Raw genomic sequence first — 26,297 nt, 5'->3', positions numbered from 1 at the left:
ATCTACATTTGATGGGTACAAGAATACTTTATTTTATTTTTAAAACAAATATGAACATTTGATGGCAACTTTCCAAGGCAGTTCTCAGTGACTGTAGTGCTGATTAAGGTGCTGATTAAGGTGGGAAGAAAGGGGCCACTGATGACCACCCATGCCTAGAGTCGAGAGATCTTTCTGTTTGTTGCAGAAATGCCTTCACGCCAAACACAAGGGTTCAGCTGAAGCCAATTAATGATGTGTGAAAGTTACCTGAGCCAGGCAAATTTTGATACCCAAATTTTTATATCCAACCAGTACCCTACCACACACCATGGTGGTAAAAATAAAATAAATAACTTTGAATTATATGCCAATATATGTTGCCAGAGGTGAACCAACTCATCCTTTTTGATGGTAGGGCATATCTATTTATTTATTGCATTTATATCTCACATTTACTCCAATGAGCCCATTTTTGCCCTAGTTCTTTTTCAGATAAATAGTATCAAAAATAGGGCCCAGGTGTGAACTGTACATTTACATTGCTCCACCACACAAATTACCTTATGGCCGGGTATAATTTACAATCAGTTTAACTGTTTTAAAGGTTTATAAATAGGTTGGGGGTGTTATTGGGTTGTTGTTTTTATTTTGATTATACCGATATATATTGTGGTTTTTATGTTGATCTTTTCTGTGAACTGCCCTGAGACCTCTGGGCATAGGGCAGTATATTAATAATAATAATAATAATAATAATAATAATAATAATAATAAAGCAATGCCCCTATAGCAGCAGAGATACACCAAAAATTCTCTCCAAATAGAAAAATAAAAATGCCTATGTGTCTAACCATTCTTTATGCAGCTGCATGTGAACACTGTGCCAGACTGCTCACATCTGCAGTGCAACAGGTTTCAGAACTAAATTTGGTGCTGGTCTAGGAGGCATCCACTCTGCGAGGTATCTCTGCCATCTTCCATCCATTGCCATCTGGATTTGGAATGTTTTTTCTGAATTAGCATGGCACATCATGTCCATTGATGCAATTCTACTACACCTGTTTTGGCAAAAAAAAGTGATGTAGTGTAACTCCTTTGCACCTGCTGTGTTCTTACAGTCATACAGCTGATGTGTAAAAATGTCATGGCATTGTAATAGTTATGATTTACTGTTTCAGAAGTTGTGAAAACCTCACCATAAATTTTCGGCAGGGCTGAACAAGTTTTAGTGCAGCAAGTTTATCAGAACCATCATAAAGCACTTACTATGTCATAGCCAATGAAGGCACAGAAGCCATGGATTGAATTAAGTGCAATGTGTCCCTATAAAAGGAGCAATTTGGCTAACACCAGCTATAGCTCGATTATTGTAATCCAGGCTTCTGAAACATAGGTGAAGTTATGTTGTGATGCTTAAGATTGTAAGGAACACATAGGATGATTACATCTGTGTTCTCTCATACAATAATGACATCCTTGGGTGCATGCTGGGTAGGTATGCAGGAATCAGCTTCTTTCTGATTTGATAGAAGTACTGTGATTTCTTCAACGTTTCCCTTTTTTTACCCTTTTATTTTTTCTGCTTCTATTCTCCACATGGAAAGGTAATATTATTTTGTCTTATCAATGATCTTGATAAAAATCTTCACCACAGCTTTATCTTGTGGTCTCTTACGATGTACTATGAAACATCTGTCCTGTTGTGTTCTGATGCTGGATCCAACAAAGGTTGAGAGCAGATTGCCAATCTCCAAGAATAGGCTTAGAGCCCTGCACCTGCTCCAGATCCAAAGTTGGAGACTGCAGCTTCCAGCTCAGAGCCTTGATTTGATTGCTGCTGGACTCTGGGGTCATGACAGCAAAGATTTAAACTTGGGCAAAAAGAGAAACCATCTGTAAGTTCACTGGGTCAGCATTGGGAAGGTATTTACTTACAGGATGGTTGTGAAGACAAAATGGACTAGATAATATACACTGCCATGGACTCCATGGAGGCAAGATGGGATACAAATATGATGAATAAAATACACCTATTACACTTCACACTACTGCTATCCTTCTGTTTTAATAATAAATAGAACAAAGGTTACTTACAAATGTAAAACTGACAAGACTTCAAAATTTGATTCATTTTTTCTGTTGCTTTCCACATGGAGTTTCAAAGCAACTAACAAAAATAAATGCCATTCTGAATACCATATTTTTCCGTGTATAAGACTAGGTTTTTTAAACAAAAAAATTAGGTTTAAAATTGTGGCTCATCTTACACACGAATAATGCTGGTGGGTGTTTTCTTAATTTGGAGTCCCCGAAAATAGGGGGTGTCTTATACATGGGGGCATCTTATCCACGGAAAAATACGGTATGTTAAAAAACCCCACAGTAAAAATACTAAGGTGATCAGAGCAAGAGAGCATTTGCTTGTTCAAAACTTTTTCAATGAGTATGTCAAAAATAGAAAAAGCACAATAGAAACTATGGTATCTGAGGGAGAGAAAGTAATGAGATCATAAATGTGCTAATTGAAAGTTCTACTTTACATGTAGTCCAATTAAATAATACACAGGATGCACTTGCTTAATCTTTTCAACCAGGTCACCCCCCCCCCAGCCCTCCCTCGCCAAACAAAGAGATTATAATTGACAGAAAATAAGGCAATATTTTCAGTCAATTTGGCTGCAATTCAGAAATGCATGCTAGTGATATTGCTATTTCACTTGCTGCAAACACTCCAAAATGAAACAAGTCCAGAAGTTCCTGGATGATGGTCTTTAAACTACATCACAAGTTCCATATTACTTAGGCTATGCTGAAGAGATCACTGCTTCACTAACAGAGCAAAATGGATCACTACAGAATCTAATTTGTGGAAGCATAGAGCAATTAAATGCTAAAATAGACAAGCTACGGGAAGCTCTCTCAACTGGAGAGAGTAAATTAGAAACTATGTCAGTTAAAATAATTTAGACAGTTGGATGGAAGATTTGAAGGCCCAAATGCCATCTGTGATGAAAAGGTGCTTAAAAGCAAAATCATGGCTCAAGATATCCAAAACGTTTATTAAGAATGATGATGCATACGAATGGAGAAGTTAATGTTTTAAAAATATTCAAGATCTGAATTATAAAAGTGTGTCAGAAATGACATAAATTTATTAAGAGTAGTAATACTAACTCAGAGCTGTAAGAACAAGTACTGTAGCTCAAGTGGTGGAGTACATGGTCTGCATGCAAAAGGTACCAGCTTCAACCCCAGCATCTCCAGGTAGTAGGATTGCCATATTTTATTAAGTGAAAATCCAGACGATCGGTAGCTTCTTTGAGGAGATAGCCAACAAAGTTGTTGAGCTTTGGGGGGGGGGGATAGCCAACCGCTGCCGCCTCCTCTAGTGCTACTCACAGACTTCGCATTCTGGGTGGCCGAAACTGAGCAAGAAGGGGAAGCACTGGCGGCTTCCTTAGCGGCCACTGCCAGCCCAAGATGGGAAAGATGCGCATGGGCCTGGTGGCGACGCTGGTAGCACGCGGGCCTCACACACACTCATCTCCGGCCAAAGCAATTGCTTCCGCTTTTGGAGCAAAGTTAAAAACCACAAATAAATAAATAAATAAATATCCTCAAACCGCCCCCTCCCAAACCAAAACATTTCCTATAAAATGCAAAAATCCCTGCAGATTTAGGCCCTCCTAAAGAGGACATGTCCGGGATTTCCCGTACATATGGCAACCCTACCAAATAGGGCTGAGAACACAACTTGCCTGAAACCCTGGAAACCCACTGTCAATCAATGTGGACAATGCTGGGCAAGATGAGCCAATGATTGGACTCAATATACTATGCTCCTATGCGGTCAGAGGCAGAGAGAAACATAAGGCAGCACCAGCAGTAGCAGTGAGGCAGTGAGAATGGTTGCTGACTCCTGGAGCCTCTTGGTGGCAGGGGGGGGGGTTCCTGGGGTGGGTGGGAGGAGTGGGGAGAAACCCAATCATAAAATGAACCACTGTCGACTGCCCGTTTTTCGGGGGATCCTCTTGTGGGAGGAGAGGGCTCTTGGAGGGTGGACAGAAGTAGGTGGAAAATATGTTATGTTTGCTTATGTATGTTCTTTTTTATTATGCAAAAATCAATAAAATATTAATAAATAAATAAATAAATAAATAATAAAAGAGAATGGTTGCTGACTGGGCTTCCCAATGCTGCCAGTTACTGGAAGGCAAAGGCACAAGGCAGCATAGGGTTCAGCAAGGTGAAGGTGCACCAGAGAAGCCAACCCACCATTTCCAGTGCTGGAACTTTTAAAAAGATAAATCCAAAAAAGAAAACAAAGGACGCATACAAATTACTACAGCCCTTCCAAAAATGGGGCTTATATGATATATTGATGTATCAAAGAAAATCATATATTAAAAAAGAAACCTCTATAACAATAACAAAACTAGAAATGGAAATTACTGATCTACTAGCTAAATACAAAAGTTCAAGTCTTTAAGTCTATTTCAGCGAGCAATACAGAATTAACCCTGAAACTCATGTATAGGTGATACCTAACCCTAGAAAGCAGGCAATGGTCCATCCTGGAACCTCATCATATTGCTGGAGGGGCTGCCCCACCCCATGCGGACAAAAATCCAACCTTCCTGGTATTCGACATTCCAAAAAATTAACAAGACAACAAAACAACAATTGGAAGTCAAACCAGAATTTGCTTTATTAAATATATTTCAATACAACAATCAGGATTTACATAATAAAGAATTAATAATCCATTTATTACAAGCAGCAAGTCACAACATAACTAGACACTGGAAAGACCTTTCTGGTGCAATGTTAGGCAATTGGTACAAAACTGTTTGGGAAACAGTTCTACTTGAGAGATTAATAAAGAGAGAAACAACAAAGATTGACACACAGGCAGATAAAATATGGATTTACCCTGGTGTAGTTTAATTTAATAACATATGCCAATATTCCAGAAAATGAACAACCCCCCCACCAGCATTTGGCTCAATCTAGTTGATCTAAATTAAAATTTAAACATAAATTACTATCTTCACTTTGAACCCCCCCTCCCACGTTCATCAATACACCAACATTTTATATGGTTTCATAGGTAACATAAGAGGAAAAATGATTACTCTTATTTAATCTAAGCAAAACCACAAGGGTTACTGATCAGGCATTTAGCTTTGCGATGTTGAACGTTAGCTGTTAATTCTGTTCTACCCTGTTTCCCTTTCCCTTTTGTTTAAACCAATTCATGAATTTATACTTACTTACTTATCAAACCTTTATTAGGCATACACTGACCACTAACAATGAACCATGTGTCGTAGCTATTGCTACAAATCTGGTATGCTATTTTTGAGATGTACAAATGACACAAGAAGACTTAGAATCATAGAATTGTAGAGTTGGAAGGGGTACTGAAACCACACCAGGCCCTTGCAAATGTGCTAGCAGTTTTATTGCTGCACCACTAGGCCACTTGTTCTTTTTATTTGTATCATTTAGTATTCCTATGATCCTTGTTTATAAAACCCTACAAAAGGTTACACACACACACACACACACACACACACACACACACAATTCAGAATGGCCATACTTTCCTTGCATGTCAATGTAGGGCCCTCCAGATGCTATTGGACTACAGGTATCATCAGTCCTGACCATTGATCATGCTGACTGGGGCTAATAGGAGTTGAAATCCAAAGCATATGGAGGGCACAATGTTGGGTACCCTGTGCTAGAGGCAAGTGGGACCAGCTTTGAAAGTGGAAAAACCACCTTGACCTCAATGGAAAATAGTCTCTTTCTTGCTGCTATTTTTGTGGGAGGTGGGCATTTGAACAGTACACTGGACAGGAAACCAACCTAAAAAGGAAAATTAAAGTAAAACTTTTCCAGGAGCTCCTGCAGAATTTGTCCAAAATAGTATAGGGGAGTAAATTGTTGTTGTTGTTGTTGTTGTTGTTAAAATTTGTATACCGCCCTATACCCTCAGGTCTCAGGGCTGTTCATAAGATAAAATCACAAGATAAAAACACAAAATACACCATCAACATAACAACAAAAACATCCCAATCCTCGCCCCCAATTTTAATAGGGCATTGGATGTCAATCAGCCAAAGGCCTGGTTAAAGAGGAAACCTCCCTGGGGAGAGCATTCCACAAACGGGGAGCTACTGCAGCAGAAGCCCATTCTCCTCCGGACCTCTTGTGGAGGAGGCACATGAAGAATGGCCAGGTTTTACGTCTCAGCCAACTATTCACTAGCCAATGAGGGTTATGTTGCAGCCAACAATATAATATACAGTCGTACCTCGGCAACCGAATGCCTTGGGAGTCAAACGTTTCAGCTCCCGAATGATCATAAACTGGAAGTGAACTCAGTTGGTCAACTAAGGTGCTGCTGAAAGGAATTTTTTTATTTTGTTTCGACTACGTCAGACCAACACAGCTACCTATCTGTAACTTAAATACATTACACGCTGTGCACATTCATGGGATCCAATAATATTTCTTGTGTGTGATTTATAAGTTGAGAGGTGGGTAATTCTGACATGGAATGTGCAAATAAATGTATTATGTTCTGCGAGAATAAATGTTATTGAAAATGTTTTACAACTCAACGGTACATTACTTAGCAAGTAGCACAGATGATAAATTTTAGTCACTACATCTGAGCCAACAAAGAGCGCCAACTTATAAATTATATGACAGAACAATGATGATATTTACCCATGTGAGTTGATTTAATTATTATATAGAAGAAGCATTTTCTTTGTTATGTGAGCTATGTTTATATACCTACCTTTTTTAATTATAAAAATACAGAAAATAATACATATAAATCAACGTAGTTTACTTTATTCCTTGTGAAAGAAAGTGTTGGAATGTTTTCTTATATATATGATTCTATCTTTCAGAATTTCATTGGAGGTTCTCAGGTGAATGTTGGAGGCCTTTCAAAACACAGTGCCCAAATCATTTGCCTCTCAGAGTCTTTTCTGAAAGGAAGAAGCAGCCTAAGGCTGTGTTTAGATGAGTTAAGCATGACACGAATAAGCCTGGGTGAGCACCTTGAGCTTCCAAGCTTCCCCTCCCCTGGCACAAATGAGATGGAGAATTTAGAAGCTTTTGCTCAGGGGTCAGCAAACTTTTTCAGCAAGGGGCCAGTCCACTGTCCCTCAGACCTTGTGTGGGGCCGGACTATATTTTGAAGAAAAAAAAATTGAACGAATTCCTATGCCCCACAAATAACCCAGAGATGCATTTTAAATAAAAGCACACATTCTACTCATGGAGAAACACCAGGCAGGCCCCACAAATAACCCAGAGATGCATTTTTAAGAAAAGGACACATTCTACTCATGTAAAAACATGCTGATTCCTGGACTGTCCGTGGGCCGGATTGGGAAGGTGATTGGGCCCCCGGGCCTTAGTTTGGGAACCCTGCTTTTACTTAATCACAGATCGTTGGGTTTTTGAACCACAAAACCACGGTTAAAGTTAGTTTGGAACCAGCCAACTTGAAACTATGATTCAAATATGAATTAGGTGCCTTGCCCTGTCCAGTTCTAATAAACTCCATGTTAAGAATGCTATTTAACAATGTGAAAATTAATCTGTATATGATTTTAAAAATTCCTTCCAGTAGCACCTTAGAGACCAACTAAGTTTGTTATTGGTATGAGCTTTCGTGTGCATGCACACTTCTTCAGATACGCATGCACATGAAAGCTCATACCAATAACAAACTTAGTTGGTCTCTAAGGTGCTACTGGAAGAATTTTTTAAATTTTGTTTTGACTAGGGCAGACCAACACGGCTACCTACTGTACCTGTAACTGTATATGATTGTGAGTGAAAATAAGAGCAACAGGGAGAACTCAGAAATACATAGAGAACACAGGTTCTGGAATTGAAGCAACTTCAGCAAAACGGTTATGCAAACAGTCACTAAGCATGAGGTGTTCAAATTGTTGTCTTTCCCAATTCACCTTTACAACACCTCCCATGTCTTTTGGAACTTTTTAATGATACACAGTGTACTGTAGTCTTAACAGCAATGTCACAAAGTATGCAAATCTGAATTGGAAATATAAAGCTGTTATCATCAGAGGAGAAATAAATACAACAGAACATTGAGTCTCCTGAGGATTAGGATTTATGTAAATAAATGCATGTTTCTGCATGCTATTGTTCTTAATAAACACAGCCTATATATTTCAGTGAAGAGAATTGTAGTCAATTGTATATACATTCATTTACAACCTTAGCAAAGAGCACATTCACAAAAGGAAATAGGTTTCACATATCCCCTGAAGTAGCCTACTTCTATCCTCTGCGATAATCATAGAGATAAAATTATGTATGTATGTATGTATGTATGTATGTATGTATGTATGTATGTATGTATATGCAACAATCCTTTACCATTCTAAAAAAAAGTTGTAGTTATTTTTGAATCTGTGTAGAGATACTTATTTTGCAGTCAACTTTTATCATATTGTATTTTATCATATTGCATCAAGAAACAATGCCTCTGACATATGTTTTATTGTCAATATTTGCTCCAACTTTGTTTCATTTTAATTTACCAATTCCATATAAAAAGTTACATCACAAGCAGATTCAATTTTCTTTCCAGAGTACTGTATGTACAAATTAGTTATGGATGATTAACAAAGCATTCATGGTTTTGTTTGCTTTGGCTAAGACATGTTCTATATTATATAAATGTGAAGGAAGGACTTCATTTTGTATTCTTGCTAAAAACTAAAAACAAAAACCCGTTCATGCCTACATATTATAATTGACACAAGATCTGTATTCTTAAATTAATATTTCATCAAACCAGTTTGTCTAGCGGCTAGCAATTATGTCAGAAAATCTAATTCTAGCATTAAAGTGAGAAAACCTAATGCACGTTATCACTTTCTTCCCACTCTGCATTAGGAAATAAAATCTTTAATGGAAAGGAACGTTTCTGGGAGTTGATGATAGTTGGAGTTCTCCAACCTGGGAAAAGATGGAACAGGCATTGTTGAGCTTGATGGATCAGTGGTTGACAGTAAGGCACCATCATACGTTCACTACAGAGACGTAAGGCATCGGTAGTTAATGTATATAACAACTGTGGGGAGCATCTGGTCTAATTAGGCCCAGCAAAACCATTTCCCACAATCCATGTCCACCTGCCCCATACCTGATGTCATATGTGATATCAGATGTGGAGTAGTTTCAGACAGACCTTCAAGGAACAATTGGGAGCTTAAAGTGGAGCTTCCAGTTCCTCCTTTGGAAGCAGGGCCCCCTGTCAACACTGATCAGCTGACCAGGGCTGAGAAGGAGCCAATCCCCAGGGCAGCCAAAAGGGCTCACTTTCTCCGCTTGGTGCAAGTGGTTTTCTCTGCAGAGGAAAAATGCTCCATTCAGAGGAAGTGACTTGAAGACAAACTGCTTCGTACAAGTAGACTTGCACTAACAGTTTCTTCTAAACAAACAAGTTTCCTTTTCCATTCTATTGTAACTTTAAAACAAAAACAAAAACAAATGTTTGTTGTTGAAATAGGGTGTGTACATGCCAATGTGCATTCATATATATGTGAGTTTTGGGGGTGCTGTACATATAACATTGTCCTCATGTTGATCCTGCCCCACATAACTAGTTGATCTAAACGGCATGAACAGTTTTTATCCAATTTGTGCCAAGAATCCACTTCTTAAACACTTCTTGCCACCAAGTGTACACAGACAGCATTTCCGTAGCTCACTTCCTACTGTGGTGGACCTAGTTGCACATTGCAAGGCTGTGCCGCTCCCCCTCTCCTACATGACTTCCAGTAAATAAAACAGTGTGATATTTTAAAACATGAGGAAGGAAAAATGTGTGTGCAGGTTCAGTGAAGTGTTGCTGTTTCTGCCAGCGCTCGGAAGACATGATGGACAGGAAAATAGTGAGAATCAATGTGCACTACTTCAGAAGCACACCGTTAAGAATAATGATGATGATTATGATGATATAATTTATTATTTCTACCCCACCCATCTGGCTGGGTTTCCCCAGTCACCCTGAACGGCTTTCAACAGAACATTAAAAACAGAATAAAACTTCAAACATTAAAAACTTCCCTAAACAACAGACAGACAGACAACAGGGATAGTAACTCTGGCTTTAGGTAATGTTACTGTGCAAAGATACGTACAACTGCAAAGCACAATATTCAAAAGTGCTGTGTGAGAAAAGCCTTGTGTGTTTCAAACCCCAAGTGGGTGCACAGCCCTAATCTTATGCAAACCGTGAGGTCCATCTGAAAAACACTAAATAAATACCATATTTTTAAAAAAATATATATATCAATATATATTCTGGTATTTACATTTGTTGAACCTCTGTACACTAAAGAAAGTGACCTTTTGTAATTGAAGCCAAGAGTCGCTTCATACTCAACAGGAATGTAGGTTGTTAAGTCGTGGGTGCAGATGTCCGCTCTTGTGTGATCAGCTCTGTGTAGTGATTCAGCATGCTAGCAAAGGATATGCTAGGAGTCAAGTCTAACAAGAACAATCTTTTTTATTGCAGTAGGAACTTACGGTAACTGGGACGGAGGGAAAGGACGAGCTCCTTTTATACTCTCAGGAACAGGAGTTGGGGAAAGGATACATTTAGATTTTGGCGGGACCCAATCATAGTAAGGATCCAAATTGTACTAACAAGTTAACCAATGGCAACTGCTACAGAACTTAACAGTGAGATTCATGTACACAATTTAAACCAATACATAACACAGATATCCTTATGGGCCATAGTTTGTAAAAACTGTGCAAACCACACTTTTCTAAGCCCCCAAATGCTACAGTTTTTAACCTTCAGTAAATATGGAGGGGGGATTTTTTTTTTTTACCCAATTTTCACAGTTGATGGTTAAACAGGTTTATAAATAGTTTCCATACGGAGATTATCCTGATATAGGAAAATATATAGGTCAACTTTTATTTACATAGACCAGCTTTAACAGGAGGCAGGAATGTGTTTGTAAATCTAAGATTCTCCTCCCTTCTTCAATTCCATTAATTTTTCCAACAACTATCTTAGGTTTGTGTGTTTAGGGAGCAGTGCTGTAATTACAGGGAGGACAGAAAGGACCAGGATCCTTAGCTACTGTGTTTTTAGAAGATTACAAGGAGAACCATTTCTCTAAAACTTGGATGAGGCAGAGAAATAGGCCTTTGCTGTAAGACCAAACTCTGAATTTGGAAAGAGAGAGAGAGAGAACTAGGAGTATGTCTATTGCTTAGAACAGGCTTCCTCAACCTCGGCCCTCCAGATGTTTTGAGACTACAATTCCCATCATCCCTGACCACTGGTTCCTGCTAGCTAGGGATCATGGGAGTTGTAGGCCAAAAACATCTGGAGGGCCGAGGTTGAGGAAACCAGACTTAGAGCCATGGTGGTCCAATGTGCAGTCTGAGGGGCGCATGTGGCCCTCAAGGCCTTTTTTGGCAACCCTTAGCAACATTTGAGACACCTTGATCCAACTCTAGTCATGCAGTTAGGTATGACTAGTGAAGGCAAATGAAGCATGGTGTGAGCATCCAGATGCACAGTCCCATCTCTATTCTGCCACAACTAGTCAACTTTACCCAGCTAGAAATAAGGAAGCCTCAGCCCCTGCTGCCTCGGTATTGACAATGTGTTTCTTTTTTTAAAAAATAATTTTTATTAGTTTTATACAAACAAGACAGACAAAACATACATTATAACACTGTCCCTTCATTTTCCCTCCACCCACCAGTCCACTTCTGCCACCAGTGGTACCTGTGGGCGTTAAGAATCAAAGGGGTCCAATACAAGTTGGGTTTGGCCTCCCCCCACATCCCCTCCCTGCCACTGAAAGGACAGGAATGGAGGAGCTCTGAGGGTTGGTTTCCCCCCAGCTCTTTCATAAACATAGTTAAACAAATACAGACAACACAACAACAATAGAGAAGAAATATAAATTCCCAATTCTTATTATCTTAACATTATAATTGTGACTTCCTCGATACTCTTCCTCCTGGTTTTCCTGACATTCTCTAATTAATTATGGCGGGTTTTCTATTCCAATTCAAAATCCTATTCTTATAATATTAACTCAATCCTCCTCCTTTTCCATGCTGTCCTCCCATAGGCCCCCTCCTGCCACAAGAGGAACCCGCAGGGCACAGCACTTCCAAGGTTCCATTATTGTGACTGGGTTTCCTTCCACCCCCTCCTCACCCCTCTGAGCACCCCCTGCCACTGGGTGCCTCCGAGTAGAGAGAGGAGGATAGGCAGCTCTTTGCCCAGACACCTATCTGAACTCACAAAAATTTATATTAACCTAAAAATTCTTTCCTCGGCCATTCTTCTAACTCCCTCCAGAAAACACAGTTTTGTTTTGTTTTTTTAACTATCATATCTCTAATCTAAATCTTAACCCTATACTTTGTCGCACACACCTTCCCCTCTCCCTAAGTCTTTTCCCCCAATTGGATCAGCATTTCCGTTAACAAGCCAAGATTTCGAAAACCGTCTTTCAAAGGCCAGGAAAAAAAAACCCCTTTTAACTAAAATTTTCACCCCACACCAGATCTTTCCCAGTTCCATCTCCAGGCCTTTGTCCCCCCCCTGCCCCTGTCCTTCCCATCCCTGAGTGTTTCTTCTTCTCCTGAACATTTCCACAAGTGAATGAAAGGGACTAAAGAAAAGAGGGGAATTGTTTTGTGAGATGTGTGTGTGAAAGGGTTTGTAAAAAAAACACATGCCATTTCATCTCAGTACTACGTAAGAGTAGCTGGTGGGAGAGGGTGGAGGACACCCATGGTTCAAATATGACACATGTCTCCTCAGGGAGACTATAGAACTTACCTGCTGATACCTCCCTTTATTCATACCTCCAAAATAAACAAAACAATTACTTGCCCAGACACTCCCAATCTCCATAACTGCCAAAGATCCCTCAAACATGTCAGTTTTGCATTTGTTGCAGAACCATAGAGCCCACACAGTCTGCTGGGGAGTAGGAAGCAAACAAGTCGTGAATGAGAACTGAAGTTTTCCTAGCTCAACCAAGAAAACATGATCTCTCTAGGAGAATAACTCTTCAGAAATTTAGATGTGAAACTGATTAAAACTTACACTTAAGAAATAAAATAAAAGGACAGGGAATAATTGAAGTATTATTTTGTGCTTGTGTTTCCTTGATGCACACATAATCTTATAAAAAACAAAGAAATGGTTCAGCATAAGATTTTTCAGAAATTAAAACAAGATCTCATGCAATCTTTGAATGCCAATTTCATTTCCAACTCACTATTGACAGATGACACCGCACAGTTAGGACTGGTGAGAAAAGGGGGTGATTCCCCTTTGTATAAAACAAAGACATAAAAGGATGGTTGTAGTTATACTTCCTGAGAATGAAAGGGGAGGAGAAAGACTGGAGCAACTGGTATGTAACTATACTACTCTTGCCCAAGGCAACTCTTCTTAAAAGTAACAGCAAAATAAATAAAGAGGGGAGAACCACTGCAGAAGTGTTATGAAATGCTTCACAAATTACTAATGCAACCTTTTAACCTTATAGTTCCTATAATTACTCAACCACAGCCCCATATCCTATTCATAAAATTGTATTCTACAAGGCAAGTAACAAAGAATTTGATGAACAATTTGTTTGTGCATCTAAAGCATGGTGAGCGGTACTGTGAATAATGGAAATGTTACATATTTAGGTTTAAATTGATATGAAAGGACCAGTGGGGGTGGAGACACTATTCAAATCTTCATACTAAATGTAAGAACTGAAGTTAAAGGTTTTCTCAGGTGGACTCTGCATTTTTTAACATCAGTGTATATTAATATTTAAAGTTCCAATCCACATTTTCCTATATATTTTATATCAAATACCCAAAATCTGGTGACTGTCAGGATTCACAATTCAAATTGATTTTATGGATATCCCAGAATAGATATTTATTTATCCAGCTTTCAGGCATACTAAAATGAATATTGGCAATCACATTTAAATGCTTCACTGAAGTATCTGAGTTTCCCAACATCCACAAGAGGTGTCTGGTAAAGTTAGCATTCACGTATGAATGATTACACTCACCAAAATCTAAATATTACATGGACAAAATTACATTGACAAGGAACACTGGCACCCAAATTAAAGACTTAAAATAGTATAGGATATTTTTAATTATAATTTCCTGACTTTAATGCAATTTTAAAAACACAAACATTTTGCAGTTAATTGAAATAATATGAACTGTTCAAAACTTGAACAAAGAAGCAATTATGATTCATAGCAGAAAGAAATGTTTGAAATGCCGTAGCTACAGATAGCTTGCAGTTGTGAGTACTGAAACTTACATTCCAGCAAGACTACAGTAAGACAAGAAGTGGAGGAAGTAATTACACCATGTACATGCAACTTGCATATGACCTGAAGCTTGTCAGTAAGGACTCTTTGTGGCAGGGTAGACCAAGAGAAAGAGGCAACTCAGACTACTGAACAGATGAAATGTGCACTGAGGAAAAGTGAGACACAGATCAGCTCCGGCTATCCAGGACATAACTCAAGGGCAACAAGCATGTTAAAGAATTGTCATTATCTAGCTCACGTAACTGGAAATTCATGCTTTTGTTCTTAAATTGGCTTAGGCTGAAGCATCTGCAGCACTTTAATTAGTTACCACAATAAAAGTACCGTACCTCAAAACTAGACATACAGATCTGTAATGATAATGTGCTGTACGTAGTAATCGTAAACCAGTATTAATCCAGGCCTAAACTAAATATAATCAAGCTTACACAAGGCAGCAAATATGGAGCTAACAAACTACACTGATTGCCTGGGTTTCTACAGCAATTAGAATAATTTTTATAAAGTAAAAATCACAAGCTTCTGTAACTTAGAAGAACCTTATGTTGTGTCTATCTAAATACTGTAGTATGAAATTTAAATTCTCTGTAAATGCCATGTGCAGCCATTTTCCTCAGTGATATCTTGTGTTTTTAAAGGACAACACATACATACATACATACATACATACATACATACATACATACATACATACATACATGGTGCACACATGCTTCACTTTTGGATGTATATCACGCAAACCAGAACATGGAAATAAACCAGGGTCCCCAAACTAAGGCCTGGGGGCCGGATGCGGCCCAATTGCCTTCTAAATCCGGCCCGCGGATGGTCCGGAAATTAGCATGTTTTTACATGAGTAGAATGTGTCCTTTTATTTAAAATGCATCTCTGGGCTATTTGTGGGGCATAGGAATTCGTTCATATTTTTTTTCAAAATATAGTCCGGCCCACCACAAGGACTGAGGGACAGTGGACCGGCCCCCTGCTGAAAAAGTTTACTGACCCCTGAAATAAACCAATGTCCAGCCCAAACAGCCAATACACTCTGTGGTGTAAATGCTGGACGGGTGTCTATTTCTCGTTGTTGTTGTTTAGTTGTTTAGTCGTGTCCGACTCTTCGTGACCCCATGGAGCAGAGCACGCCAGGCACTGGTGTCTTCATAGCTTCCCCATTCAGTTCATGTGCATGCCTGCACCGACCCAACAAGTTTGTAAAATCACAATAGTGAAACTGACAACAGCAAAGTCAGCATAAAACAAGACAGGAAACTAATCAAAAAGCTCTAACAGGTCTAAAAAACAAGGATTATAAATGGGTGCTGACAGGATGTGAAATTCAGCACTAGGAGAGTCTCCCTGGAGGAGTATTCAAAAGCCAGGGTGCTGCTTGTGCATGCAAACTGCCTTCGCCTTCCTAGCAGCGAAAGGGAAAGCTGGTGTTGCTTTGGGAAATCCATAAGAAAATCAGAGTTATTGTAATGGATTAAAGAATTAGGGGAAACATTCTCTAGAAAGCATTAGTCTAATATCAAAATGCACTTGAATTAAAATTAATTTGCACTGTAAATATTTCAAAACTAACTATAAAATACATGTCTAAAATACATAATTATAGAGCCAGGGCCGATTGTGCTTCCAGTGCAATGAGCTGAGGGGATATTACATTTTCCCCAACACTAAGCACACAATGCCTATTGATTAGTATCCGAAACATCAGTGGAGATGACAAACATTTTCACTTCCTCCTCAACAGTTGCATCCTTTTGTGAACTTCAGCATTTTTCAGGGTTTTTACTTCATTAGAGGCCAAGCACTTTCTCATGGTTCTTTATATAGCTCTAAAACAGACATATTGCTCACCATTTTGTCACTTCTTTTTAAAAAAATTTTCCATTTTCCAAAACTGTGTGACTGTCATTAGGGATGTTTATTTTTTTTTAGACGAGACTGTTCTTTTCTCATGAAGAAGAAGAAGAAGAAGAAGAAGAAGAAGAAGAAGAAGAAGAAGAAGAAGAAGAAACAGCTGGGCAGGATATTGTGCATTGATGCTAGAACAGTGAAGAACTAAAAATAAAATCTGCTTTGTTGAATTTTGTGTCAATTGTCTAGAAACATGAAAGCTACTATAAAGTGATTGAGGAATTAAAATATTATGTTTATAAATATATTCTATGACAACTATCTGTCACGAAATAGATATCTTGCTCTGCATACACTGTATAAGTGCTTTTTTCCCTAAAAATGTTTAGGGGTACTCTCATTTTTACTCAAGAAAAACACCATTATATAGTTCAAATCAGAGGGAAATAAATACAGTAAATGGACAAAAGTATCAAAGATTCACAAAATGTGTAGGGGTATGCGTCCCCCCAGAAAAAAGCACTGCATTTAGCTAATCAACATGTTCCTACATTTTGCAATCAGAAAATCATTGCTGAGTACAACTTACAGTACTTGCATGCAATCCCTGATTTTAAGATATATTTACACAAATATGATTTAATATGTCACATATGTGATATATGTCTCAAATAAGAGAACCTGAAGCTGTTTTCAGCAGCACACCTCAAAACTCCTACTCAGATGTAATCCTCCTGCGATCTACAAGATTACTCTGAACCAAGCTGACTTAGTAAGCTTATTTACAATGAAAGATTAAACAACTCCCAGCTGAAAGTTTGAACTGTGCCACTATATTTTTAATGTCAATATGAGCTGATCCTCAAATACAAACACAATATGTGGCTCAAGAATGTAAGGCACCTGCAAAATTGCATTTGACATTCATCACTCATGAAAAGTCAGTTTTATCCATGTATTAGGATACAAATATCTCAATCTGCAATTTAGGCCCATTCAAATCATTGGGAATTTTATCCATTTCACGGGGAAACCAGAACAAGTTTTTTAAAAATCAGGTGTTTACCGGTAATTTTTTTATCCAAAGCACAACCTATATAGCATAGTAACCAAAGTTGCAGCCAGTTTAGAGTTTTGACCTGGTGAATTTTGTCCAGGTTCATCAATTTCTCAGATGCAGGTCTCAATCATTACATTGATTCAGCCACAGACAGAGAGTGGTAGTGTGAAAAAGAAGCATGTATTTTACTTTTGAAAATCAAATATTTGGGGCAGTATGCTCATGTCCACACTCACGGTTAGAATTTTGGAATGCTGTGATGATAGTGTTATATGTGCAAAAATGAACTAACACTGTCGCAAGTCTAGTCTCTCTCTCTCTCTCTCTCTCTCTCTCTCTGTGTGTGTGTGTGCGTGTGCGTGCATATGCATCTCAAGTTTGTAATTCAAAAGCTGTATTCATGCAACAATTCTGAATTGCACAAGAACAAATATGACTCCAAAACTTAAAACAAATATGGGGCATATGAGGAAAATGCAATGTGACACAGCTATATTCACAGTCACAGCAGAAATATAAACTTTCCTTGTAAGGAAAGGCTAATTTGCCAAACACCATTAGAGAAAACTTCAATGTAACAATTATTTTATTAAGATGGGGAAAACAAACACCAAAGAGAATCAAACTAGAACATGAACATTTATTTCATGGTTCCTTGCAAAAAGCGTATTATCTATACATAATAAGATATTATGTATATTATGCATAAAGCAATGTTCAAGTATGCCTAGCCTATTTCCTTCTTGGGGGGAAAATTAAAAACCAGACATTTTGGGATACTGGGCTTAACAACTGTAGATGCCATTGCCCCCCCCCCCCGCCTTCCTCACCAGCATTCATCAGCTATTTAGCACTGATTAGATAAACAACTGCTAGGTGCTAATTAGCCCTGTCAGAACTTAATAGCTGATAGGAAACCCCCTCCCAAGTTAAACAACAGCTCAGCTATCTGGCGGGCATTGTTCTTCATCAATTCTCTCAAATATCTAGAGTTCTACTCTATGTGAAAACAAAGTTTACATCAATAAAAAAGTTAAATTACTTGCTCCTGTAATCCCATCACATTCTGGGCTGTGGCTTTTGGAACACTTATTCAGAAGAAAGTCCCACTAAAACCAAACAGCCGTAATATGTTTAGGATTACAAGATAAATCAGATATTGAAATTCCAGTAGTCTTCATTTTATTTCTCTTGGCCATTTAACATTATTCCACTTCTTTCACCCATAGTCAATCAATGGTAGCTTTAGGGGCAATCTGCATATTATGGGAGACAGAGCTACCTAGATGCTTCTGTTCCCTCCAAAGTGAGCTACAGTCACTTTAAAGAAAAATGAACACATCAGAGAACTAGCATGCATGATCCTTAGAATGCATGATGTGTACACACATGCTTTTTAAAGGATGCTGACATAATTTTGCGCAGTTTACTTTGAACATATCATAGTTTAAATATGTTTGATTGTGCAGCAATGTTGCACTACCTGAACTGGCACATACAAAAGGAAATATATTTTTTCCTCATTCTCCAGTGGCGCTGTGGTTAAATCACAGAGCCTAGGGCTTGCTGATCAGAAGGTCAGCGGTTCGAATCCCTGTGACGGGGTGAGCTCCCGTTGCTTGGTCCCAGCTCCTGCCAACCTAGCAGTTCGAAAGCACGTCAAAATGCAAGTAGATAAATAGGAACCGCTACAGCGGGAAGGTAAACGGCGTTCCATGTGCTGCTCTGGTTTGCTAGAAGCGGCTTTGTCATGCTGGCCACATGACCTGGAAGCTATACGCCGGCTCCCTCGGCCAATAATGCGAGATGAGCGCGCAACCCCAGAGTCGGTCACGACTGGACCTAATGGTCAGGGGTCCCTTTACCTTTACCTTTAAGCCATGATAGGGCTGAGATGGAGACGACTTGGAAACCTTGAACACACCAGCAAATCACTGAAATCCAATCTCTTTGTAGCAGTTTCTCTTCTACTAAAGATCTCAAGGCTGGTTAACTTTATTAGAGTTTTTATTAAACAACTGAATCCATCTAAGTTAAAAAAAGATCATAAAAAACTAGATTCCACATGAGATACTGTACTTAGTAAATTCTTGCAAAAAGTTTGTAGAAAATAGTGCTTCATGTTTTAGAGTAAATCTCTGGTCAGAAAGCAGCAGAAAAAAGAATTCAAAATTTAACGAGCTGCTGCTTAAATGTTAAACATTGCTCTGTGAACCATTTTATATTAAAATTGGATAGTTCTGAACATCACACATACAAGAAGTATTGTTTGACACAGTGCCATTTTGATGATAAATTGCAATCTACAGCTCAAAATAATTCTACCCAGGGATTAACATTTCAGAGGCTGAGCCAGAGATTATGTGTGTGGATCTTGAATTTCATCATCTCCCTTTGGCACAATAGCTTATTCTTTCCTTTTTTCATCTATTCTCTCATGAAGGGTCAGGAAAGCTTAGCCTTGCAGTTTCATTCATTTCATCTCTACATTAACCAGATACCTTGCAGTCTTTAGTTCTTACTTGTTATTCCATTACAAATACTACAGCTACACTGCACTATGTCCCTCCCCCCATTCCCTAATGAGGTATGTACTAAATCAAAGGGTGCCATCAAGTGGTTATAGTGCACTAAGCAGCACTATGTAACCTAACACTTCGATAGAGGTTTCATCAGGACACACGCTGATTACATCCCTCCACATTTTAAGAGTTCCAGGAAATTACAGGAAGTCAAAATAATTGTCCTTACTCAGGTTTATTTATGTGAAAGCTCCATATGTCCTCAACATTAGGCACCAAGTATAAAGTGTTGGTAATGATGTCAATACATATGACATCACTACCAACACATAAAGGATTGTTATCACATTGGTGAAACGCCTTCATTTCCCAACTCCTGGCTGTGCAACATTCTCCCACATAGAGAGCTTTAAATAAACTGGGTGTAGGTGCTTGATGATATTACAATTAATTCATTTTCTGTATTTTTTCTGACTGACCATATAAAATTATTGAAAGAGAATGCTGTGTTTTGCCAAGGATGTTAAAGGAAAATTCCCGGCTCACTTGTACTGTATTGCCAAACAAAGACACCAGCCAAGAGTATTGGTGCAAAACAGCAGCCTGTAGGCCTGATCTTTATTCAAGGAACAGTTGCACCAGGACTTCAAACCACCACATGGAAGAAGCCGAAAAAAGCCCCGAACAAAGGATGGCTCCCTTTTTTATAAGTTTCCCATTTTGCCCTTAATAAAACATCATGCATACATCATATCTATGTCATAAACTGGAAGGGGTCACTCAGCAGAAACCTGAGTATCAGGTTTTCCCCCATCCCTCCCTTGACCTCCACCTCACACCCACTAAGTAAAACAAAGATAGGTAAAGGTAAAGGGACCCCTGACCATTAGGTCCAGTCGTGACCGACTCTGGGGTTACGTGCTCATCTCGCATTATTGGCCGAGGGAGCCGGCGTATAGCTTCCAGGTCATGTGGCCAGCATGACAAAGCTGCTTCTGGCAAACCAGAGCAGCACATGGAAACGCCGTTTACCTTCCCGCTGTAGCGGTTCCTATTTATCTACTTGCATTTTGACGTGCTTTCGAACTGCTAGGTTGGCAGGAGCTGGGACCAAGCAACAGGAGCTCACCCCGTCACAGGGATTCGAACCGCCGACCTTCTGATCAGCAAGCCCTAGGCTCAGTGGTTTAACCACAGCACCACCTGGGTCCCTACAAAAACAAAGATAAGTATGTACATATTCCTATTTCCCAGCCAATATGAACATACCTTTTTGTCTTGGTGGAGACCCCAAACCATTCAGGTTGGTTTTACCATTGTCCCTGGGATGACTACCTGTCTGGCACTCAGGTGCCAGGAAGCTAGAGATTATCACCTAGGCAGTGGGGCAGTTGTAGTGACCCCATGCTTCAGGGATTATGGCTGTCCCTAGCCCTTTCCCAAGCTCCTCTTCTACGGTAGTAGCCATAATCCTTCTGGTGAGAACACCATTGGAATGGAGCAAATCTGTTAATGGGGTGATTTTATATGAATTCATACAGGTTTTCTGTTACTGAGGAGCCTAAACTCTACAAATGGATACTGTACTATGTAATCTTTGGAGTTTTTACAATGTAACAAAGTGGTTTTGATATCTTGTTCTCACTTTCCCTTATCCCAGGGTGGTTTCCATTTATGTGAACTGAGTTGAGAGGCTGGTTTGACAGCTCCAGTACAGCTGCAGAACCTGTGTAGTCCTTGTCAGGGGGCGCTGTTCCTTGAGCCCTATTGGATGGGAGTTCAGTAGCTGTCAACATGAGAGGACTGGAGTGGCTGTTAGTTTGACAGGTATTTGAATGTTGTCTAATGATTGGTCCAACGCTTTATGAATGGGAAAGTCAGCACAAGCTTTATGAATGGAGGAGTTTTTGCAAGCGGTTTACCCTTATTTTACAGGCACGCTTTGGGTACGGGGACAAAAGGACAGTGCATTAATGGGGCAGGGTGCCATTGTGTATGGTATCAAGTTGAGACACGGTTTGTGGCACCATGCTTCATTCATGAGAAGAGTGCCCCCCCTTTGGTGAATTCCGGTAACAGGGAGATTCAAAATTTTATGCTCGTTTTATGCTTTTATTTATTTTGGCTTTCACATAATTTTATTCACATTTGTATAACCTTCTATTTCATTTCAGTCATTTAATTAAGAGCACTAATAAAGCTTGTCCAACAGCCAGTGCTCCCCCCCAGGGGGTACTCAAGGGTACGCAGTACCAACACCTCTTTTTTATTGAAAGTGTGGCACTTACTGTAAGAACTTCATTGTGAGTACTGGAACCTATTTTTCTAGAAAAGAGCACTGCCTATTTATATATTGTTAAACTGCTTTGTAATTGTCTAATGTCCAGAAAAGTACAAATGAATCTAATCTGAGATTATATATTTTGATGCAATAATTACTGGCACAGTATGCATTATCTGTGGAAAAACTAACTGCAAAATCCTCTATATACAATGCTAGAGAACTATTTAGAACTGCCATGCTCAGAGCATTTTAAAATTCATTTGAGGGAAACACCTGGAGGCTGTTATTGAACACCACCTAAAATAGCCAGCTTTCGCAAGGTGAGCCCACACTCTAGCAATTGTATTTCCTATCATCAGTTGCTCTCATAATGCTATGTTTCATGGTTTAGGGGGAGGATCCCCCCCACAAGGTTTTGATAACAAGTTTTGAAACTGTCTGAAAAAGTACAATCTGCTAAACTGCAGGACACAGTAGAACACAGAGCATAGCATCTATTTTCCACCCTGGTTCAGCCTGAAAGATGCCAGGCCAGGGCATTACCTCTGACTTTACTAAAATGAGCTTCCCTAATCTGTAGACTTTATTTACATCTGAATGATATACGGTATGTATGTTTATTCACAAGCAAGTCCTTCTGGTGTCAGTGAGACCTACTTGTCAGTGAGCAAGGATTGTAGCTTTATCCTAGTGCTAGGAATTACCATGGAAAACTGGCAAGCAGGAGGAAGAGAACAGTTTATCTGAAATCATCTTGTATTAACTATCATTTGGGGCTGATGTGTGTGATGGGAGTTAATAGCAGAACTATGTGGTCTCCCCAAACATGTTGGAAGGTGGGGGAAATAAGTCAGTAAAAGTCTTGCAAGAAAAACAGGTTTCCCTATTAACTGCCCATTCAGTTTTCTACTTCAAGTCAAGATGCCAGTATTGCTCTTCACACTGTTTGGGTCCAGCATCTCTCAGAAATACTTTTTAGGTCAATACATTAAACCACATGGATCACTTTAAACCACAAGCCAGCCCTTTTCAGACTTTAAGAAGAACAATTAACTAGGAGCACAGAAATGACCATACCCATGACACTTTTATTTCATGTACGTACATGCAGAAGGAGCTTATCTATGAGCAAGGAAGGGAAAAAAGGTAAACAGAGGGGCAAAGGCTTTTATTGGTGCCCCTAGGCAGGGGGCTCCAGAGTCCAGACTCTCAAGTTTTAAAAATAAGTCTTTAGCCCTCCTATAATTAGTTGTGATGCAAAATACATAGGTACCCTTCTAAGTAATTTCTGTAAAATGAGCAAGCCTGGCTGTTCCCGCCTGTTTGTGTTTTTAATCAATGAGTGAAGTCAGAGCTGTGATTTATGAGTTCTTGGGACTTCAGGCTACTGGAATCCCAAGGTCTTAAAGAGCTGCAGTACTTAACCCGAGGTACCACTGCATTGGAATTAGTTTCACAGGTTATATACCGTACATATGAACTGTGTATGTTGCACATACTGGGCTAGACGTTTATGTTAGGAAATAACCAATAAAATGTTTACTACAATTATTATTATTCAGCATGTTGTCCTTTGTGTATTGTGATATCAGACTATAGACACAACAACAAACTATAAGGGATGAGAGAGGAGATACAGTTGTACCTCGGAAGTCAAATGCCTTGTGACTCGAATGTTTTTGCTCCCGAATGCCGCAAACCCGCAAGTGAGTGTTCTGGTTTGTGAATGTTCTTTGGAATGCAAACTTCCTGCAGCCAATCATAAGCCGCGCCTTGGTTTACGAACGTTTTGGAAGCCGAACGGACATAGTCTGGAAATGAAAGAACAGCTTCCACAGACAGCTTCCAGGTCATGTGGCCAGCATGACAAAGCTGCTTCTGACGAACCAGAGCAGCGCACGGAAATGCCATTTACCTTCCGTTGTAGCGGTCCCTATTTATCTACTTGCACTTTGATGTGCTTTCGAACTGCTAGGTGGGCAGGAGCTGGGACAGAGCAACGGGAGTTCACCCCGTTGCAGGGATCCGAACCGTCGACCTTCTGATCATGCTTTCGAACTGCTAGGTTGACAGGAGAATAGAGACTGGTAAACCAATTTTTGGGGGGAAATTGTATTAAATTTGTTTAAATGTGGTTGATTTAGTAAAAATTTGGAAAAAATCAATAAATGACTTCTCAAAAAGAAAAATTTTTTTAGCTATGGCCACAAAACTGAGGGAGGTGTGCTGACTGTAGGTGTGATTTGTACAAGGAAATCAACATCTTGGTATCCAAAACAGCCACAGGTTCAGTATCACTGGGCTTGACAAAGTCAAGTGTAATACTGTGCAGAAATGCTCAAGCTGGTGGAATGGGTGTGTGATGCATTCCTGAGTCTATTAATGTGGGAGATTGCAGGCTTCTCATCATCACAGAAATCAAATGAGAGCAAATTTTGAATTGAAATAATTTGGAATCGGAACTCACCATGTTAGAAAAACATCAGCCCATTATGAACTGAGCCACACTTCTGAATTTGTATATGGCTCGTAATGGGGCTTGCCCTATTGCTGGCTGGCCTTCCCCAACAGTCTCTCTCAAACCTTCACAAGCAAAACACAACTGACAAACAAGGGCAGGATTTGGGCAGGCAAAAGTCCCTGGGATACAGACAAAATATCAGGAAGTGGGCAGAACTCCAGGTGGGGACTGAAGGGCACCAGCTATGTTGGCTGGCTGGAGTAGGCTGTTACAGAGACACACAAGATGGTGTTTAGGATGCTTCTGAATCCAAAGCAGGCAGGCTTTGCTATTCATTTATGGGTCTTTCCAAATGAATTTTAAAAGCTCTTCTTCCTTTTAGTGGGAAACTTCACTAATCCTAAAGTGAAAGCTGTAACATTACATCCCATCCACACATAATTGGGGGGGGGGGAACATAGGCTTGCTGTTGCAGTGCTTTCACTTACTACAGGCAAAATATTTCTTCATCATAGTGTGTGTGTGTGTGTGTGTGTGTGTGTGTGTGTGTGTGTGTGTGATAATATAATAATAATAATATAAATTTATTATTTGTTCCCCAGCCACTCTGGGCAGCTTCCAACAAAAGATTAAAAATACATTAAAATGTCAGACATCAAAAACTTCCCTAAACAGGGCTGCCTTCAGATGTCTTCTAAACCTCAGATAGTTGTTTATCTCTTTGATATCTGATGGGAGGGCGTTCCACAGGGCGGGCACCACTACCGAGAAGGCCCTCTGCCTGGTTCCCTGTAACTTGGCTTCTCGCAGCGAGGGAACTGCCAGAAGACCCTTGGAGCTCGACCTCAATGTCCGGCCTGAACAATAGGGGTGGAGACGCTCCTTCAGGTACACTGGGCTTTAAAGGTCAGCACCAAAACATTGAATTGTGCTCAGAAACATACTGGGAGCCAATGTAGGTCTTTCAGGACTGGTGTTAGTTATGTGGTCTCCGCGGCCGCTCCCAGTCACGCGCGCATGCCCACATACCATCACCACCACAAGAAGTGCTCTGAATATGTCCTCTGTTTCCAGCATTAGTTGCAATTAACTATGTTTTATTGTTGCATGGACACAAACATTGGATGAGTCAACTCTACCCACAGGAATCTCAACTAAAGCATCCACGATAGATGGCCATCCAACCTCTGCTTAAAAACCTCCAATGATGGAGAGTCCACCACTTTCTGAAGGAGTCTTTTCCACTGTCGAACAGCTGTTACTATCAGAAAGTTCTTCCTGATGTTTAGTCAGAATCTCCTTTCTTGTAATTTGAATCCATTGATTCAGGTCCTACTATCTGGAGAAGGAGAAAACAAGCTTGCTTGTGATAGCCCTTCCATGTGATAGCCCTTAAAATATTTGAAGATGGCTATCATATCTCTTGTCAGTCTCCTATTTTCCAGCCTAAACATACCCAACTCTCTCAACCATTCCTCATAAGGCTTGGTTTCCAGACCCTTAATCATCTTGGTTGCCTTCCTCTGCATGCGTTCCAGTTTGCCAATATCCTTCCTAAATTGTGGGTGGTCTCAACAAGGCAAAATTAATCAGTACTATGATATAGACACTATACTTTTCTTGATGCAGCAAAGAATAGCATTGGTCTTTTTTGCTGCTGCATCACACCTGCCTCATGTGAAGCCTGTGGTCTACTAAGACCCCTAGATCC

The 26,297-nt window shown here is 39.6% G+C and overlaps 1 protein-coding gene across 6 annotated transcripts in view; it reads right to left on the bottom strand.

Moving 5' to 3' along the window:
• The window catches only part of EHBP1 (EH domain binding protein 1), a 281,357-nt gene that overhangs the window by 177,329 nt on the left and 77,731 nt on the right, over positions 1 to 26,297 (bottom strand). The window contains exon 1 of one of the 6 annotated variants that reach the window (XM_060272320.1): positions 834 to 2,561. The exons of the other annotated variants lie outside the window; for them this stretch is intronic. Within the exon in view, the coding sequence (XP_060128303.1) occupies positions 834 to 836 (3 nt within the window). The 5' untranslated portion in view covers positions 837 to 2,561. Of the gene's footprint in view, positions 1 to 833; positions 2,562 to 26,297 lie in introns of those variants that run through there. 6 annotated transcript variants of the gene reach the window in all.

The sequence above is a fragment of the Zootoca vivipara genome, chromosome 3, assembly GCF_963506605.1.
Source record: "Zootoca vivipara chromosome 3, rZooViv1.1, whole genome shotgun sequence".
Lineage (NCBI taxonomy): Eukaryota > Metazoa > Chordata > Lepidosauria > Squamata > Lacertidae > Zootoca > Zootoca vivipara.
This window is presented reverse-complemented; position numbering and strand designations above follow the sequence as displayed.